This window comes from Mesoplodon bidens (assembly GCF_964165515.1).
Source record: "Mesoplodon bidens genome assembly, chromosome: 3".
NCBI lineage: Eukaryota > Metazoa > Chordata > Mammalia > Artiodactyla > Ziphiidae > Mesoplodon > Mesoplodon bidens.
This window is the reverse complement of record NC_138178.1, coordinates 49,380,730-49,400,661: the sequence shown is the minus strand read 5'-3', so window position 1 is coordinate 49,400,661 and position 19,932 is coordinate 49,380,730. Positions and strand designations below refer to the sequence as shown.

Here is a 19,932-nt window from a genome sequence, read left to right as displayed (position 1 = left end):
TTCAGGGTGATACAGTTCGTCCCCATGCCCCCAACAGAACTGACTGCACCTGAACCACAGGTGCAGAGATAGAAGGCATGGTGGCCCTTCTCCAGGCCTTGGTCATCTTTAACTACCCTCCTCAGATTCCCCCTCTGCCTCCCAGCCTAGGTATCAGGAAAGGTTATCTGTGACCAAACAGGGAAACTAACAATTCCTGCTGATATGCTCTGCCTTTAAAGGTCCTCCCCTTGGTGCTCATCCCAACAGTCCAGAAAGCTGCAGGGAACAGAGGGGCACTTTGCTTCATGTAAGAAGCTGGCCAAAGGGCACCAAGGGTTCAGGGTGGACCATGGTCCACTGAGCTCTCCCAGTACCCTGTTCAGCAGAGGGGACTGAGGTGGCATAAATAACATTTAGAAGTCATGAAACCCACTCCCTACCCTCTAGCAGCACTGGCAGTTAATAAATAGTGACCTTGACCTTGAATTTCCCCAAATCATCTAGGGGAGGACGTAAAAAGATTATCAGTTAGGAGTGGACTGTTTGGCAACCCCGTTTTCTGAAAAACACATGGAACCCCAGAATTCTGGCAAGGAACTCTAAGGAGTCCAAGAATTCTAAATTCAAACCTGGACTTCCAGGTTGCCTGAGGTATTTTTGTCAAGGTAGGAGGACAGAACATATTTTATTTAATGATTTGTTCGCTTGAGTTATAATATTTAGACATATGGTTTGTGGGCCTCCATTTGTGCTCTTGTCTTGGGGCCTACCACACCCCACGCCCCAGCCGGCTACCTTCTGGGAGAGAAGCCTTCACAGCCCACACAGCTCAGTGGTCCAGCTGAACCCACATGCTAAACGGCCTCGCATCTGTCCTACTCTTCAAACTGCCCTATTTTAGCTCCTAAGAGCGGTTAGTGGTTAGATCATACAGGCCATTGAGTTAAGGATTCATCCTTATGGCCACATGTTTTGGACAAACCCTGTATTAGTTTCCATGTCTGTGTTGCTTAGGGCATTAAGAATATACATTTTATCTAGTTCTAGGGACCATTACATCAATCTAACTGAACCAGGAGCCTTGGAGACATGCCTGAAAAAGATGAGGTGGTCCATATTTGGATGCAACCTGATTTTCTTTTTACCGGGCAGCGCGTGCGGGCTGAGGAAGAAGAGAACAATATCAGGCACAGCAGGGCCCAGAAGGCAACTTGGGGGGAAAAGGGGATGAAGCAACTGACTGCTAGGAGAGAGACTTTTTTTTTTTTGTTTTGTTTTTGGCCGTGCCACAAGGCATGAGGGATCTTAGTTCCCCGACCAGGGATCGAACCCGTGCCCCCTGCAGTGGAAGCTTGGAGTCTTAACCACTGTCCCTAGGAGAGAGATTTTGAAGAAAGATTAGAGGTATATACAGGTATTTTTAGGGAAATTTTCTATATGTTCTAAGGAGCTTGCCTAACTTTCCGTAAGAAAAGTCAGTGAACTCTCCATTATTCGAGACTGTTTAGGAATTTGGATTTGTTTCTTTGTTTTGGAGAAGGGTGACCGAGGGAGGGGACCCAGTGCCGAGTCTGGCCTGAAGATGATCTTGGAGTGACAACAGGAGCTACAAAGGGCCCATTCGGGTTAACTAAGTAAAAGTTTCTCTTTCCCCAGAGCTGACTGTGTGAAGGCTTTAAAGGACCTATGTGACGACCATATAGCTGAGACTGGACCCGGGGCGGTGGCCACAGGCTCATTCGGGGCTTCCTGGAAGATGAACTAAGAGAGGGATAAGCAGTGTGTTTGGCCCTGGTCCACCACACTCTCTGCTTTTAAGTATATGCTTTGGTTGTTTTCTTTTCTGTTTTCACTATAAAAGTGAAAATGAAAATGCTCCTGAAATAAAATGTGGGAAATATATAAAAAGTTAAAGGAAAAGAAAATCATCCATGGTCCTGCCATCTGAATCCCATCAATGTAAACATTTGTTATATTTCCTTCAAGGCTTTATTTTTTGTTCCTTGTATAGGTGGTGTGTGTGTGTGTGTGACAGAGAGAGAGAGGGAGGAAGGGGGAGAGGGGGAGGGAGAGAGAGAGAGAGAGAGAGGGAGAGAGAAAGAGAGAGATTGAGAGAGATTGATTTTAACGTAATTGGATCCAGTTCCCTAAAGCACTGTTTTCAAGGCAACTGGATTAATGTGATTTTAAAGTACTAAAATGAGTCATTTTAGGATTACTGAGCAACTTCATGAGGTTTGGTGTAAACAAAGTTGATTTTCCTTTATCCTGTCATCAGGAATGATCTACTCTAATCTTCAGCTGCTCTTCCATGGTCCGTGTTCAGTGGAAAGGATAGCAAGATACAAACAAAGAGATGTAAAGGTAAGAAATACAACTAAGGCACATGTTATTATGACTTCAACACTTAAATTATTATACAACACTTAAATTATTATACAAACCTTAAATTATTATACAAATTATTATACAAACACAAGAGACCTATTTATGATTAAGGATAAAGAGGTTAAGAATCATGTTTAATCATTTGAACTTTCTGCTAAGTCTCGCCATAAAATGGATTGGGATTCAATTTTTGTGGCACAAGTAACTTCATATTTACTTGGTGACTTTTCTCAAAGATGAGCAGTGGATGAGATCTGACAGATCTGAGGATGGAATATCAACAGTATATAAGAAGCATTGTAAGTTGCATTTTCCATTGAGCAAAGACTGGGAATCCAACTTCATTTTGCCAGAGTTCCAAAGAGACAAAAATGGACTCTCAGCTCATCATTTTCTCAATGAGTTTGAGAAAATGTCCTGGGGAGAAACATTTCCAGTCAACTCTATAAGCTTTCATACCCCTAGGCTTTTGCTTATGCAGATCCTAAAACCAAGAAGATCCTATGCTAATTCACCATCTTTCTAAATCAATATTTAAGGGCAGCCAGCCCAAATGTCACCAAATATAGAGGAAGCCCTTCTATATTTTCAAAGTATTTGTTTGCACGATCCCTATTTAGCCTTTGTATTATTCTGCCATATGGAACAATGTATTTTGCTTGATAATATTTTAAAACGTTCCCGAGTAACATGTTTACAGCGGTTCAAAAATCAAGCAATATAAGCCAGCATTAAAATGTCCAGAAATAATAAACGTTAGCAAGGCTGTGAAGGAAAGGGAACCCTCTTACACTGTCAGTGGGAATGTAAATTGGTGAAGCCATTATGGAAAACAGTATGGAGATTCCTCAAAAAACTAAAAATAGAGTTGCCATATGATCCAGCAATCCCACTCCTGGGCATATATCCAGGCCAAACTATAATTCAAAAAGACACATGCACCCCTATGTTCATAGCAGCACTATTTACAACAGCCAAGATATGGAAACAACCTAAATGTCCATTGACAGATGAATGAATAAAGAAGATATGATATATATATATATATATATATATATATATATATATATATATATCTCCACACCCATGCATACACACAATGGAATATTACTCAGCCATAAAAATGAATGAAATAATGCCATTTGCAGCAACATGGATGGACCTAGAGATTATCATGCTAAGCGAAGTAAGTCAGAATGAGAAACACAAATACCATATGATATCACATATGTGTGGAATCTAAAATAGGACACAAATGAACATATCTATGAAAAAGAAAGAGACTCACAGACATAGAGAACAAACTTGTGGTTGCCAAGGGCAGGGGTGGAGGAGGGAAGCATTGGGAGTTTGGGATTAGCAGATGCAAACTAGTATATATAGGATGGATAAACGGCAAGTTCCTACTGTATAGCACAGGGAACTATATTCAATATCCTGTGATAAACCATAATGAAAAAGAAGATGAAAAAGATTGTATATATGTATAACTGAGTCATTTTGCTGTACAGCAGAAATTAACACAACATTGTAAATCAACTATACTTCAATAAAATGTTTTAAAAATAAAAATAAAATAAAAAACAAAATGTACCCCTCCCCAAAAGAAACAAACAAATCAAGCAATATAAATCGTATCCAGCATAGTCTTTTCCCTGCCCCTGCTCCCACATCTTACAAACACTTCTGTAAGTTTCTCATGCCTTTTCCACAGTTTCTTCATGCAAACATAAACACAAACCTATTATTTCCCCATCCCTATTTTCTTACACAAAAGGTAGCTTGATATACATATGATTCTTGATATACATACTATTCTGTACTTTGCTCTTTTCATTGTAACTTATCAGTGCATCTTGGAAATCATTCCATATCAGTTCAGAGAGAAATTCTTCATGCCGTTTTAAAAGTCTTTTAAAAATTTAAAAAACCTATTATATGTTGTCTCCTAATATATTTCACCAGTTCCACAAATGATGGTCATTTGGGTTGTTTCCAATCTTTTGCTACACCAATGATGCTTTGTAGACATATGTTAATTTGCATTGGGTATGTACATCTTTGTATAAATTCCCAAAAGCAGAATGGCTGGGTCAGAGACTGGACAATTTTGTAATGTTGCTAGATAGTGCCAAGTTGCTCTCCATAGGGTTTCTAACTGTTTATACTCTCATCAGAAACATAGAAGAGGGCTTCCCTGGTGGCGCAGTGGTTGAGAGTCCGCCTGCCGATGCAGGGGACATGGGTTCGTGCCCCGGTCCGGGAAGATCCCACATGCCGTGGAGCGGCTGGGCCTGTGAGCCATGGCTGCTGACCCTGCACGTCCGGAGCCTGTGCTCCGCAACGGGAGAGGCCACAACAGTGAGAGGCCCGAGAACCGCAAAAAAAAAAAAAAAAAAAAAAAAAAAAAAAAATATATATATATATATATATATATATATATATATATATATATATATATATAGATGAAACCTGTCTCCCCACAGCCGTGCCAACAGAGAGAGAAGGTTTAGGAAAGAATGGTTTGGTATCAAAAGCAACAAGAGGACAATTAGATGAAGACCGCAAAGGCACAGATAATGTCAGACCCGACATCTCCCCTGAGGTTCAACCAGTCTCTCTCAGAGATACCTAGAGATCTCCCCCAGAGATCTCTGTTAGCTCCAACTGAACACCTCTAACTTGGAATTCACTGACACTGGAGCCTCCTCTCTACTACCAATGGAATCACCATTTTCTGGAGCCTCAGTTTCTACCAATGGAATCACTATTTTCTCACATTTAAAATCTTGTAGGAGAGAGTGTGGGTGAGTAGACTTTCACTTTTTATTTTACAAACTCTGAATTCATATGCTTTATTTTATAATATGAAGTATATATTTCTTTTGTAATTTAAAACCAGTGATCATGTACTGCAAAAAAATTGGGAGCCTGGTTATTTTTCTTTTGGTTTTTATTTATCTATTCAACCACGTTTTATTCTGTTAGCTGCTTTTTTTTCCCCCTTTTTTTCTGCCAGGTGCTTTTAGTTTAAATAACTTAGCTTTATAAGGAAATTAATCAAGAAAAAACCATTACTTCTACTTTATAAATTATTCCTAAGCATCCCCTTCCCTGGCACCACTCTCATACACACTCCCAGTTTTTAAACTGAAAAGAAATTAAGAAAGAACTCCTAATGAAATGTTTAAGTAATAGTTATTAGAGCTGGGATACTATTTTAGGGCAAATTTGTATAGTTAGAATTTATGATAGCTGCATGGTATTTTTATGTGCTATAATATGCTTTTCAATCCAGTGAGGTCCTTTCTATAACGAAAGTGCACATTTATATCCATTTTATACCATTTGGAGCAAAACTGTACTAAAATTACAGAAGCTTTATAATGGTCATAGCTGCTTTTAGAATCACATTCTCGGTCAAATATATAATTCATTTGTTACCAATATCTTATTGAAGAATCCTTTTATGGGAAACTATCATCAACTTTATCACATTTGGCTTTATTTTGGGATTTCCAGGAATTTAATAGAGTAAAAGGGAAAGGCCATCTCCTGGTGCCCTTGACCTTTGTCTATTCACTTTTGCACAAATAAGGACACTGTACATTAATGTACCTGACCCATCTTTCCTATATGGCACCAGGCAATAAGCCAGGTAACAAAGGAATATTTTGATGGATCTCACGTGGTTGCTTCCTTCAGGCTCAGCTCACAGATCAGTTCCTTCTGTGCCAACATCTTTCTCAGTCTCACAGCATTTTTTCAATTATGTTCGTACTAAGTTGCATTTAGCCTTGTTGCTTTATCAAAATTAGTGAAATATGGGGAAAATATCAATGCAAGCACCAGTCAACAGAAGTATAGTTCTCATAAACTTAGAACAATTGAGACACAGAAGGAAATCATTAGCTGGTGAATCTTTATCCTCAATAATGACGACTCATACTGAGAACTCTCTATGCCTTAGTCACTATTCTAATCACTTCACATGACTTAATTGAAATAAATGGTGGAGGTGTCATTACTTCTGTTTTTACAGGTAAAGAAAACTATTCCTGATCCATAGGGAGGTAAACAGCCTGACCCAAATTGGAAAGCTGCCTTTAGGCTTTAACTGGTCAACTCTGCTCAGCTGGGGTGGAGAGCTCAAATTTAAAGAACATCTACCAAATTTTGGAATTACAGCTTAAGACTATATCTAAGAGACAAGGCACAACTAGGAATTTTAGACTGTGTTTTAGCTCTCTGGGAATAGAACTCTCTCCTTAAAAAACACAAATCTGTTTTTGAATTTGATGTATCTAACGTGGTGTGTATTTTGGGGAGTATGTTGTGTATTGAAGTAGGAAGCCCTTGTGTTGTTGTGTATGGTTTTTTTTTTTTTTTTTTTTTTGGCCGTGCCATGCGACTTGCAGTATCTCAGTTCCCTGCCCAGGGATCGAACTTGTGCCCCCCGAGGTGGAAGCACAGAGTCCTAACCACTGGACCAGGAGGGAATTCCCATTGTTGTGTATGTTTTTGATGTACATGGAAAGATGTGAATCCCAGGGGGACAGGGCACTTGTCTTACAGTTCTCCAGCACCTACAACAATGCTCAGCAAATGTTTGCTATGGTGGTGAGTGAAAAGAGTAGTGGTTTGGAAACCATGCTGCAACATGTAGACATCCACACCAAGAAGCACTCTATTCAAAGTAAATCCCCCTGTTGATAATGGGGGAGGCTATGCATGGTGGGGGCAGGTGTATGGGAAGTCTGTACTTTCCCCTCAATTTTGCTGTGACCCTAAAACCACTCTAAAAGATAAAGTCTATTAAGAAAAACAAATCCCCCCAAGTTGTAACAATATCTTGAAAAATGTCATCTTAAACACACACACATCTATGTGTACATACAAATAGTTATAAGCATGCATAAACACACATTTCTAAGTGCATGATAATAAATGCAAAACATATGTCACATCTTAAGTATATAAATACATTTATAGGTGTATGACAATAAAGTTGAAATGATGATGATTGTTGCAAAACCTATGCAATTTTTTCTGTTGAAGAGGTGAATGAAACTTCCCTCCTGGCCTCACCAAGAAAACTGTGTATAAATTAAAGTAGCAGACAGTCGCCGTTGGCAAATGGCTGCGTACCCCTAAGTTGGAGTATCCCCTCCTCAGAGACTGTCCCCATTTACCATCTTTTGTTAATAGTGCAGTAGCTCTAGAACACTACCCTTGTGACAACATTTGCTTGCAATGTGACTATACAGATACCTTGTTCAAGCAGAGCCTTACATAGGCTTTCCAGTGACCTATGACCTGGTGGCATGGTTTGAAAGGTTGAGCTGGTTGAGTCAGACTCTCTCTCTCTTTGTTTCCCTCCCTTTCTTTCTCTGGGACTTGAATCCAGAGACTAAGGGGGAAGTTTCCAGTAAGTTGTGGGCAGCACAGCTAAAAGGTGGTTTGGGGGCCTGAGTCAGGATCACGATAAACTAAAGACACTTTGCAAGCTGAAATTATGGAAGGAGGAGCAACTATGAGTAAGTGAGAGAAGCTTGAAGAGACAGAGAAGAACATCCATCCTTGCAGAGAAGCCAGAAAAGGACAGAGAGCATATATAGCCCTATCTTCCTTTGTGTTTTTTTTTTTTTTTTTTTCTGCGGTACGCGGGCCTCTCACTGTTGTGGCCTCTCGCGTTGCAGAGCACAGGCTCCAGACGCGCAGGCCCAGCAGCCATGGCTCATGGGCCCAGCCACTCCGCAGCATGTGGGATCCTCCTGGACCGGGGCACGAACTCGTGTCCCCTGCATCGGCAGGCAGACTCTCAACCACTGCACCACCAGGGAAGCCCTGTGTTGTTTTTTTTTGCTGGGCTCTGGGGCATACATTCCTTTAAAATATTTTTCTCACAAAACAACCCATGTGCGTTTTTTTTCTTTCTTTTTTTTTCTCCTTGTTACTAAAGAAGACTAGACTGGAATAGCAGGAGAAAAAAAGTCTCTAACAATGGAGGATATAAAATTTAAAGAAAAAATAGTATAACTGTACAAGTACAGCAGTCCAGGGCCATAAAGTATAGTGGCAAACGGTGGTTCCATTCAATAGTCCCCAAGGACCTCAGTTCAGTATAACCCTGTGCGATAATTGATATTTATAGTGATGACCTTGAGTCTTCAAGCACAGGCTGCTTGATGTTCAGCATATTTTCAAAAGGCAATGAAGCATGTAGAAAAATTTTCCTCCAAGTTAAAAAAAAAGTTTCAGTGCTTAAACAAGGGAAGGCTCACACAGTTATGTGTTATTTTTTTAGTTTGTTAAATGTTTATATTTATTCATACATGCCTTGCCTTGTTCCAGCAAAAATTAAAGATGACTTAAAAGAATACACAAAATCCAATAAGACAGCATAAGTTGACAGTAGGGGGAAGAAGAAAGAAAACCAGGCTGTGGTCACATTATTGATTCAGGAGATTCAGTTATCAGCAAAGCTCCCTTCTGTAGATCACCTCACTCCTTGATAGATCATGGGACACCATAACTAGTATTACTCATTATTTAATCTTTTTTTTTTTTTTTTTTTTTTTTTTTTTTGCGGCACGCGGGCCTCTCACTGTTGTGGCCTCTCCCGTTGCGGAGCACAGGCTCCGGACGCGCAGGCTCAGCGGCCATGGCTCACGGCACTAGCCGCTCCGCGGCATGTGGGATCTTCCCAGACCGGGGCACGAAGCTGTGTCACCTGCATCGGCAGGCGGACTCTCAACCACTGCGCCACCAGGGAAGCCCTATTTAATCATTTTTAAATCTGGAGAAAGGTCAGGGCTTATCTTCTGAATGTAAAAATCAAATTGACACTGGAAGAAAGAAAGAAAAGAAAAGATTGGCTTGTATCAGAGAAAATATAATCATAAATTTATATAAACGTGCACTTAGTAAGCTGTCAATCTAAACATATGTTTAAGTAATTCCTGTTCTTTTATTTTGGTAAAATAATTGTGATAGCAAAAAAGTTATATTAATCAGAAGTAGCATCAGGGACTTCCCTGGTGGTGCAGTGGTTAAGAATCCGCCTGCCAATGCAGGGGACACGGGTTCGAGCCCTGGTCCGGGAAGATCCCCCATGCCGTGGAGCAACTGGGCCCGTGCGCCACAGCTACTGAGCCTGTGCTCTAGACCCTGCGAGCTACAACTACTGAGTCCACATGCCACAGCTAAGGAAGCCCGCGCGCCTAAAGCCCACGCTCTGCAACAAGAGAAGCTGCCGCAACTAGAGAAAGCCCGTGCACAGCAACGAAGACCCAACGCAGCCAAAAAGAAAAAGATAGGGCTTCCCTGGTGGCGCAATGGTTGAGAGTCCACCTGCCGATGCAGGCCATGCGGGTTCGTGCCCTGAGCCGGGAAGATCCCACATACCGCTGAGCGGCTGGGCCCGTGAGCCATGGCCGCCGAGCCTGCGCGTCTGGAGCCTGTGCTCTGCAACGGGAGAGGCCACAACAGTGAGAGGCCCGTGTACCGCAAAAAAATATAAATAAATAAATAAATTTATATAAAAAAGTAACATCATATCACATTATCCCACTGTTGAAATTCTCTGCAATATCCTTTTCACAAATCAATATTAACATATTAGAAGAACAAAGAATGTTTGAAGTTGACTTAAACTCTCTATACAAATGTAATTCATAAAAAGGCAATAATTTTTTTAGAAAACAAACTCATGGTTACCAGAGGGGAAAGGAAGGGAGGGATGAATTAGGAGTTTGGGATGAACAGATACACACTACTATACATAAAATAGATAAAGAACAAGGACATACTGTATAGCACAGGGAATTGTATTCAGGATCTTATCATACCTATAATGGAAAAGGATCTGAAAAAGAATATAAATAAATAAATAAATAAATAAATAAATAAATAAATAACTGAATTACTTTGCCGTACACCAGAAACTAACACAACATTGTAAATCAACTATACACCAATTTAAAAAAAAATTAAATAAATAGCAAGAATTTTTCCAGGATCCTGGTTTGGACAGGCTCCTAAGGTGTGCTCCCATTCATACTGGGCCTGCATAAGGGGAAATTTTTTCTAATGGGCATTCCTACTACAGAGTCACTGCTTAGAGGGTAAAAATTGGGGTTTCAGAGTCAGACAAATATATAGATTTGATGCATGGTAGCTGAGTGATACCTTGGGCAAGTTACTTCAAACTCTCTCAACTTAGTTTCTTAACTGCAAACAAAGTTAATAGGGTTGTATGGAAGATGGAATAAGATATTACACAGTTAGCACTTAGCTCAGTATCTGATACCTACTGAACCTAATAAATGATGCCTGTTATGGTAGAAACAGTGATTACCCAGGACATCTCACATTGATGTGACGCAAGCCTCTCTTTCATTAGTGTCTTGTTAAAGATTTCTGCCCTCATTTTTCCATTAACAAATTTTTCTTTAATTGTACTGTGGTGAACGCATTCTGATGTTCTTTCATGGTACTGACGTGGAAACTCGTTTCATTGCCCTATATTATCTTCTTACTAATTATTTTCCAAAATACATGAGCAGTGATTTTTTTTTTCACTGATGGATTCATATGGGGATTTGAGCTTTGTATTCATCTTGATTTTTTCTTTCATTCCTTTTCATTCCGCCCCAGATAAAACGCAGTTAATCATGCCAACTTCTGTATAAAGTCTCATCTGACTAGCTCCATCATGTGTCTAGAATGAGTTTTACAATTTTGAAAGTTGCTTTCCCTTCATTGCTACTCTGATCTTGAGATCATAAGAATAAATATCTGGTAAGATATTGAGTCCTCTGAAAAATAGGTGAAGTCAAGAAAATTGGAAAAACTTTCATTTTAAAAAGTGAGGATTTTTTTAGGGGGTGCAACTTGGCAAAAAATCTATGGTGACCATGGTTTATCATTCAAACTAGGCCTGTTGGGAATGCAAGAGGGGGGCACTTTATCATTTCATTGAGATAAAGGCATAAACCGGGCTCCCCCAAGTAAACCAGGATGTATGGTCACCCCAGCCAAAACTGACAAGGTACCTTCCGAAGATGGGGATGGAGCAGGGGAGGGTTTGAAGGGATTCTTCATGAAATTATAGGCTCTTCCACGTCATCACACACTGTATTCTATGCTCAAACTGTGAATTAGTGGGTTTTGCTTTGAGAATCCAAGAACTTCTGTGCTTTTAGTATCAGACTCAGTTCTAATCCCTATGACTCAAGAAAAACACAATAATAGAAACAAAGATCCAGAGAGGCATAACTAATATAATCAAGAGCTGTGGATCCTAATGTTCTGGCAGTTACCGAATCTTTGAGGATTTGATGAAAGCTATTAACTCTCCCTGAAGAAAAGGGCACACACAAACAGCCTCCAGGAGTTGGCATGCAATTCAGAGGGCCAAGGACCATCTGATCTCACCCAGGGATCTAGGTCTGAATCCCTAATCAGAAGGGAAAGGAAAAAGGAACCAAAATTTGTTGACCATCTTTGCACACATTTCATTTCAGACTTACATCAATCTATTTTATAGATAAGGGCGCTGAAACTCAGAGAAATATCAATCTATTTTATCGATAAGGGCACTGAAACTCAGAGAAATTAAGACATTACAGCCAGTTAAGTGGAAAATCCAGACTACAAATTCAGGTTTATGTGCATGAAATCTCATATTCTAAGTACTGCTTAGGCGTAGGCATTAATTTATATATTTATATTTAATCTGGAAAGGAATTATATTACAAAATCATGAAAAATGAACACAAGCAGACATCTTCATCAAAGTCCCACCTACTAGAGCTGGGAACACTTCTGGAAACTGGAAAGACATTATTAGGGCAAATAAAAGTAAGCACTTAAAAAAAAATCTCAAATGCTAATACAACTGACAGATAGTGTCAAGGTAGTTTTATTTTTTTCTTTTTTTTTTTTTGTCAAGGTAGTTTTAGATAAATCCAAGACTGATAGGTTGGTGATGGATTGTTAAGAGATTTTCAGTGTTGCATATCCTTAGGTTAACCTTGGGGAAAACAGCTACATCTTTGCTTGTATCCCTCAAAGCCCATCTCAGTCTGATTACTAATCAAGGTTGCATGGACAGGATGGTGGTTGAAGCAATGCGTCAATTCCAACCTAAGTAGTGTTTTTTGTGTAACTGGTAAGCTCAGATTTCCCTTTTGTTCATTAGTTGTTTTTCTTTGCCGGTGATCCTAGTTCCTCCACCAGGGATTGAACCTGGCGCCTGCAGTGAAAGTGCTAAGTCCTAACCATTGGACCGTCAGGGAATTCCCTGTTCCACTAGTTCTTAAAATGCCTGATTGCAGTTTGAAGCTGACACACCTCTGAGACATGGAACCAGATTTACCTGAGAATAATGTATCACATCTGAATGTATTTAGCCAATGATCACGCCTGTGTGGACCTAGTTCATAATGAGTGTTCAACAGATGTCTCATGGTTTCCTGTCCAGTCTGTGCTACAGAATGCTACCAGATGAATTACCTAACCTATAGCTCCAAATATGGCAGTTCCTTGCACAAAATTACTGTTACTTCTTATTGTATTTGTATCTTTCCTGTAATTATTTATTATTTTAAAATCTATCTTTTGTTTCCCTCCTTCTAAAATTGTAAGCTTGGTGAAGGCAGAGACCACTGTATTCACAGTGGCCATGATGACCTATGGTAGGCATTCAATTACATTTATTTGCCTAACTGTGTCGATGATTACTACGAGAATTTGGTCAGCATGTTTTTTAAAAAAAAAATTTGGTCAACATGATTTTCTTTCAGTTTTTAAGATGGAGATATAATTCACATACTATAAGATACACCCTTTTAAAATGTACAGTTCAATGGTTTTAGTATATTCACAAAGTTGTGCAACCATCACCACCATCTAATTCCAGAATATTTTCACCAATAAGAAAACACACCTATTAGCAACTACTCCCATCCTCCCCTCCCCCAGCCCTTGGCAATCAATAATTTACCAATTTCTGTCTCTATGGATGTCCCCATTCTCTATTTTCATATAAATGGAATCATATAATATGGGATCTTTTTTTCTGGATTCTTTCACTTAATATTTTCAAGGTTCATGTTGTAGCATGTGTTAGTACTTCCTTCCTTTTTAAAGGCTGAATAATATTCCATTCTATGGATACACTACATTTTGTTTACCCACTCTAGACAAGAGGATTTTTAACATCCATTCCAACTCCAGGATCCTTTATTCACGTGAAGGGCTACCACCAAAGTTCATAAAGTAAATCACAATAAATCATTATGCTTCATAGTTTTTATGTGCCCTGAAGCTTTCAAGTCTTACCTACCACAGATCCAGAGAGGACCATCCTGTTATAACCAACCAAGTTTACTTCCTGAACCCTGAAAACAATAATATCAGACCCTCTACCTTTATTTCAGGATTCTGCTCCCCCCTTCCGCCCCCCCCCCGCAATCTTCTCCTCACTGCCCACCTGATTTCTTGATTGTAATGCTAATTGCTCTCAACAGATTTGTGTTGACTGAGATTGGATGGCGCATTCTTCCCACGCCTCTCTCCCCTGTCCTTGGCCTCCCTGCACGTGCAACTTCTTCACCATCAAAATTCCCCCTTCCCGCCTCCCCCTCAAAAAGCCTTCCTTTGTTTTCCAAGGAAATTCAGGTAAAAGAAAGGGTGGGGGGAACGATATTTTTGACTTTCCTCACAATCCAGACGTTGGAAAGAAAAAGGATTTCCTTTGGGCTGCTGCCACGACTCTGATCTTTTATGCTGATAAAATATTTCCTTCTTAAAAAAAAAAGTTATGGGAAAAATCATACCACTTCAGCTACACTTACTCTAACTTTCGCGTTTAAAAGAAAAAAAAAATTGGAAGTTTACCTCTCTTTCACAGAGTGGTTTTCTTCTTACCAGTTCAAGTCATGCCACCGGGAGCTAGCTGGGTCAGCAGCGCTCTTTGGAGGCTGGCGTGGCGGAGGACTACAGGATCCAGAGGGCTTTGGAAACTCCAGCAGCTCCAAGCTTGTTGGCTACTACGGTTTCCCTGAGGAGTGACGCTATGAAAACAAACCCTGATTGGTCAGGCCTGAGCTGAATTCTCCATTTATGGACAGATTGCCCTGCCCGAGCTGAGGCTCAGCCAGAGGAGTACGGAGAAGGTGGCCGAAGGAAGAGGAGCGAGGCAGGGCAGCTAGTCAGACGCGCGGAGAGCACTGCACTCACCTAGGCGGGCGGCGAGCGCCCGGTCCGGGTGGACCCCTGCCCTCCGCAATATGCGCCCCGCCTGCTAAGCCGCCTCCTGCTCGCCCTCACCTACCGCCGCCGATCCCGCCTGGATGGAGTCCCCCCAGGGTTCCCATTGGTTCCTGTGAGTGCTTGGGTGTCGAGAGCCTGTTTTTGGCGAAGGGAACCAACTTTTGAAGTTCGCCCAGGAGACTGCGTTCCAGCCCCAGCTCCCCGGCAGCCGGACCCGGCAGAGGCGCGACCGCGGCGCGAGTCACCATGGTGAGTTGGCCGCGCGGCGTCCTGGGACGCCTGACCCAGGGATGGGGCGGGAAGCCCGGGCGCGGGGCACCCACCTTGGGCGCGCTGCCGAGGCCAGGGGTGGAGAAGCTGGACGCGGGAGTCGGCACGTCGCGAGCCCTTATTTCCGGCAGCTTTCGCTCAACCGGGGCTGGGGGAGACGGAGTGAGGGGCCAAGGAAAACTTTCTTTCAAGTCACTTCGGCGTCGCCAAACTTTTCGTGGCCGGGGTGGCTATGGCTGCCAGCTGTCGGAAGCCGGAGTGCGGGGAGATCCGCGTTCAGGGGCACGGCCCACCGGGGGGGCATCAATTCCCTCCCGCTGGGAAGGTGGGAGCGGCCGCCTGCGCCCCTCAGTGCGCGCGCTCCCCGCCCGCTGCACCGGCGCCGCGGACCGCTGCTCCTCCCCCGGCCGCCCGGCAGCGCCGCAGCTGTCCCGCTGGCATCCGCGCGCCGGCGGGGGCGGCGCGGCCGCACAAAGGCAGCGGGGCGCCAGGTAGGGCGAGCACCTGGCGGTGGACTGGAGGCTGCGGGCGAGGGTGTCGCGGGGCTGCCGGGAGCCAGGCCGGCCTGGGCTCCGCTGGGCGCCGGCCCGGAGGGTCTTTGCACCAAAAAGGCCGAGTAAACACCACCCTTCTCCACTTCCCCCAAGTGCGAGGTGGCTGGCACTTTTCGGGTGTACAGCGAATGGTACGCATGGGAGGAAGTCGAGTGTTTTGTTCTTTTTCCTTTGGCACTTTGGGTATTGATGGAAGTGTCTGGCTCTCTCTCTGACTCGTTTCTGACTTTTCCTCCACCCCGACCTCCCGGCCTCGGCTACCCCGCCCCCAATAACCTTAGCCGCATCCCTTGGGCTTTGGGGTGGTGTACTTTTCTTTCCTAAGCACAAAAGCAAGGGCTCTATTTTGAAGAGATTGGCAGTCTATCAGAGGGGGGAAAAATTCTACTACAAGGCTTCATAGTTTCCACACTTGGTTCTTTTCAAATAATCCGGCTTAGGTGGATGAACTGGTCCTCTTCTGATTGGTTTTTGTTGTTTTTTAGTGACTGTGAAAAGGGTGCTAAGTCATAGTGATAACCGGTACAGCACTAATTTAAAAATCTCTATCCTGCAGGAGCCTGAGGGAAATTAGGAAAGGCCCATAGGAACCTACACACAAAACTCAAAAGCAGCCCTTGATCCAGTGCTGTGTTTATTCAAAAGAATGATTAAAAACAAACAAACCAAAATCTTTTTTAAAAGGGCATCCTTGACCAAAGCTTTTTCTTTTCACCTAGTCCAACGTTATGTCACCCTTGTGTCTACCGAAGAGGACGCTTTATCTGTAAATAAAATTTCCCTTTCAGTTTTAGGGTTTAAGAAGTCAGTCCACCCCATATTTTTGGAACCCCTAAAGAGAACCATTTACTTACACTGTGTGTTTGGGTGGAGCTACGTAAATGGGGCCACTGCCTAACTGGCTACCTGACTTAAGCAGTGTGAGTCTTAATACTTTATAATTGCTATAATTATTTTCCATGGTTCAATAATTCTAAAAGAAAAAAATGTGTTGTATGTCAAGAGCTTAAAAAATCTTGCTGAATTTAAATAGTTGAGTGGTACCTTGAGAAAGTTAACTTTCCCTTAGTTCACTCATTTTTCATGCTGGAGAGACTAAAAAGTAGTGTAAGATGACTTTTCCGGGGACCTCAGAAACTGGATGCTCAATTCGGTCCATTGCTGTTGAAGTAGATGGTTTGTGAAGTGGGTGCAGAAGAGGCATGTTCTAAGGAAGAGCTGTTTCCAGAGTGTGTAGGGTGTCTATTGAAGGACAGGGGTATGACTTACCTATTGATGTTCCCTGCCAACAGCACAGATGGCCGTATTGTGGGCCTCCAGGAGACTATCAGTGCATCAGATACAGTTGCTGAGGCCCCGATTCCCTGACAGAAAAGTTGAAACAGCTGGCTGTCCTGAAATAGGAGCTACGCCATCACTCCATCTACTGGATCTAGAGTAATTTGGCAAAAATTAAATGAATCATTTCTTCGCTGGCTTGAAAAATTAAGTCTGTGCATTGGATGTGTGAAGTTGCCTTAGAACAGAGCATCAGCAGCTTAAATAGTCAGAAATCTCAGTTATTATAGTATTTACTATTTATGTAAGATCCCCTTCCAGCCAAATGAGGCTTCATTTTGTGTTTCACATCTGTCTGAGTCTGCCCAGCTGCATCCCTCAGCTGCTTAGAACAGGAAGAGAAGGGGCAGTGCCTCCAGTGGGTGTGGCTCAGTGTTAGCATGGAGAATATAACTCATCAGGCCCTTGGCACCTGTACTGTGGATTTCTCTGTCTCTTGCTCTCTGTGAGATATCTTAGGAAATCTGGTAGTAGATTAGGAAGGCTCTCCACCTGTACCAAAGGCCCTACCAAGGCTCACTCATTTGTGATTCATAAGGAAGATTGCTATTTTCTGACTCATGAACGAAGTGTACAGCTTACAGTTTACCTTATATTTCCTCCTGAAAACTCACTTTGGGACATTTTTCTCCGTCTTTGGAGAACCAAGAATACTACCAGGCAATAGCAATTTGTTTCTTTTTTTTCTTAGACTTGAAGGACCAAAAAAAAAAAAAAGAAAGAAAAACACCAAAAAAATCTCTGCATGTCTCTATAATTTAGTATACATTGGTTAGGAGGGTACAACAATCTCCTTTGACTTTAATCAATAATAATACCCATCTAAGGTTTCCTTTGTAGAATCTGGCTTTATCATCAGCCACAAAGGAAGTTCTACTTTTGTGGCCATGACCAGTTTGGACTGTCTAATGGACTGGAACCCATGTGTATAGCTCTGCTGTATACTTTGGAGCTAGAAACTATGATTCATAAGGCTTTTGTGACTGAGATATACTGACATATTTGATTACATCTGAATTGACCATCACCTCAGAATATGTTCAAGATGTGTCCCCGTCTTCTTACTTGCATATTACTTGTGAGTAAATTGCAGATAGTACACATAAAAATACACAGGAATAGGCTTACGAACTTAGAAATCTGATGCAGCTGACTACAAGGTAGGTAAGTTCCTTTGGGTGAAGGCATGGCATGTATTTAGAAAGTCTGGAATCCATTTCAAACATGTTTTCTGCGAAGGTAACCTAGTCCATTCCCACTGATTAGTTTATCAGATTTCTAGTAGTAGTCTCCTGGCCAAAACAACACAACACAGAACCAAAACAGAAAGGAATGGGATGAAGTCCAGAAAAGTTTTGATAGAGGTAGAGGGTTAGGGCAAGAGTGGAATCCAGGGCATTGTCTTGGGACCACTGTGGGTGGGCCTGTCTAATAGGAAATGTTTGGCAGCCCAGGGCAAAGAGGGAAGCCCAGTGGGGCCATGGATGGAGGGGATGGAGAAGTAGAGGAAGCAGAGAGTTGCAGAAGCTGAAAGCCACTTCCTCCTCAGTTTTGCTGGGGATTTCAGCTTTGTTAGTGGTTGCAAACTCAAATGTCTACAGAGGCCAGGATACAATTTTTGATGGGGTGAGGCTGGCCTCTGGAGAGTAAATATAGAACATGTGCCCATCAAAAGAGCCATCATTACTTGACCTTAGGCTGTAATTACATTGACCATATTACCAAATTGTCTGCTTTTTCAGGAGAAGCTGAAAATCTAGATTTTTTTATGCCAGAGCTGCCAGTTTTTATAAGCGTGCTGATCATCGCTGAGAGGCCAAACAGGTCAGCAGTTTGCAGCCACCCTGCTGTAAATCTCAAAGTGGTGTCCTGGGAACCACTGTGCTTCCTTCCATTCACTCGCCAGCAGCAAGTCTAAACTTTAGCCACATACCCAGTAAGGACATTCGATTTTTACTGACACATGCACACCTTCCCACTGTGTTTCCCTTAAGAAAGGGAGTTGCCTGGTGTTTCCAGCCCGTGGACTCTCTAAGCTATTAAACAGGGGCAGCATGCATCCAGCTGCTACCGTTTGGAGCTAGCTAAACACCTGCAGGTAGTGCTCTGAGTGGTGAGCCTGTAAATTGAACTTTTTCTTTTTTTTTTAACATCTTTATTGGAGTATAATTGCTTTACAATGGTGTGTTAGTTTCTGCTTGAACTTCTCTTTTTCTTAACCCTTTAACTCCCTCCAGTGGAAAGGTACTCCCCCTCTCCCCCAACCTCCATATTGCATGGTGGACCTCTTTCCCCTGCCATGTGGGCCTCTCACTGCTGCGGCCTCTCCCGCTGCGGAGCACAGGCTCCGGACGCGCAGGCCCAGCGGCCATGGCCCACGGGCCCAGCCGCTCCGCGGCATGTGGGATCCTCCCGGACCGGGGCACGAACCCGTGTCCCCCGCATCGGCAGGCGGACTCTCAACCACTGCGCCACCAGGGAAGCCCGGTGGGCCTCTTTTATTACTCTTTTCCCTGTTGCATCTCATGAATTTGAGGTCTGTTTCGGGGGTTCTCCTTGGGGCTAGATAATGAGCATTTTTGTAAACATGACTTGGAATACAACCTTTTTCCCCTGACTTAGTGTTAATGTTATGAGCTCATGTGAGACCTCTGTCTGATGAGGAGAGGACTGGGTCTCATTACTTTGTAAGAACTTGTGAAAGCTCTTTTCATCAGCTTCAAAAAAGCAGAAATATTTTGAAACCTCTATGCAAATGTAAAGCATCATTATGGATCATAGAGAAATTACGTACATTTGTAATTTTCCAAGTTTGAGTCATCTACTATTTTTTTTTAAACAAAGATGCAGCAACTTGTGTTTTTATCAGTATGTGATTAAAATGGGTTTCTCCGTGGTGAGATTTTAATATTTTAATTTTTTTTTTTACCATGCTGGGACTTAATATTTACAGAACAAATAAGGGGTTAAAGGTTAGATGCCAAAGGTATTAAAAATAAACAGCTTGGCCTTGTAAGCACATTCTGTAACAATGGTAAACAAATTGTGTTTTGAATTTCAACTTCAAAATTTATTTTGGCAGAGGTGAAAGGTTTGGGGGCATATTAGTGAAGTCTTTTTT

General features: G+C 42.2%; 2 protein-coding genes and 1 pseudogene across 4 annotated transcripts in view; 1 reads left to right on the top strand and 2 right to left on the bottom strand.

The window, feature by feature from the left end:
• FAM81A (family with sequence similarity 81 member A) overlaps window positions 1-14,336 on the bottom strand; it is a 131,932-nt gene extending 117,596 nt beyond the window's left edge. The window contains exon 1 of one of the 2 annotated variants that reach the window (XM_081229004.1): window positions 14,275-14,336. The gene's annotated coding sequence lies outside the window, so the exon portion shown is untranslated. The remainder of the gene's footprint in view (window positions 1-14,274) is intronic. The other variant, XM_081229005.1, reaches the window with a different exon arrangement.
• LOC308614552 (vasculin-like protein 1) overlaps window positions 1-14,379 on the bottom strand; it is a 45,949-nt pseudogene extending 31,570 nt beyond the window's left edge. Inside the window, exon 1 of the transcript XR_014017869.1 lies at window positions 14,305-14,379. The product of XR_014017869.1 is annotated as a vasculin-like protein 1 (transcript). The remainder of the gene's footprint in view (window positions 1-14,304) is intronic.
• A 147-nt stretch (window positions 14,380-14,526) lies between these two features.
• MYO1E (myosin IE) overlaps window positions 14,527-19,932 on the top strand; it is a 207,861-nt gene continuing 202,455 nt past the window's right edge. The window contains exon 1 of the mRNA XM_081227979.1: window positions 14,527-14,898. Coding sequence (XP_081084105.1) covers window positions 14,896-14,898 — 3 coding nt within the window. The 5' untranslated portion in view covers window positions 14,527-14,895. The remainder of the gene's footprint in view (window positions 14,899-19,932) is intronic.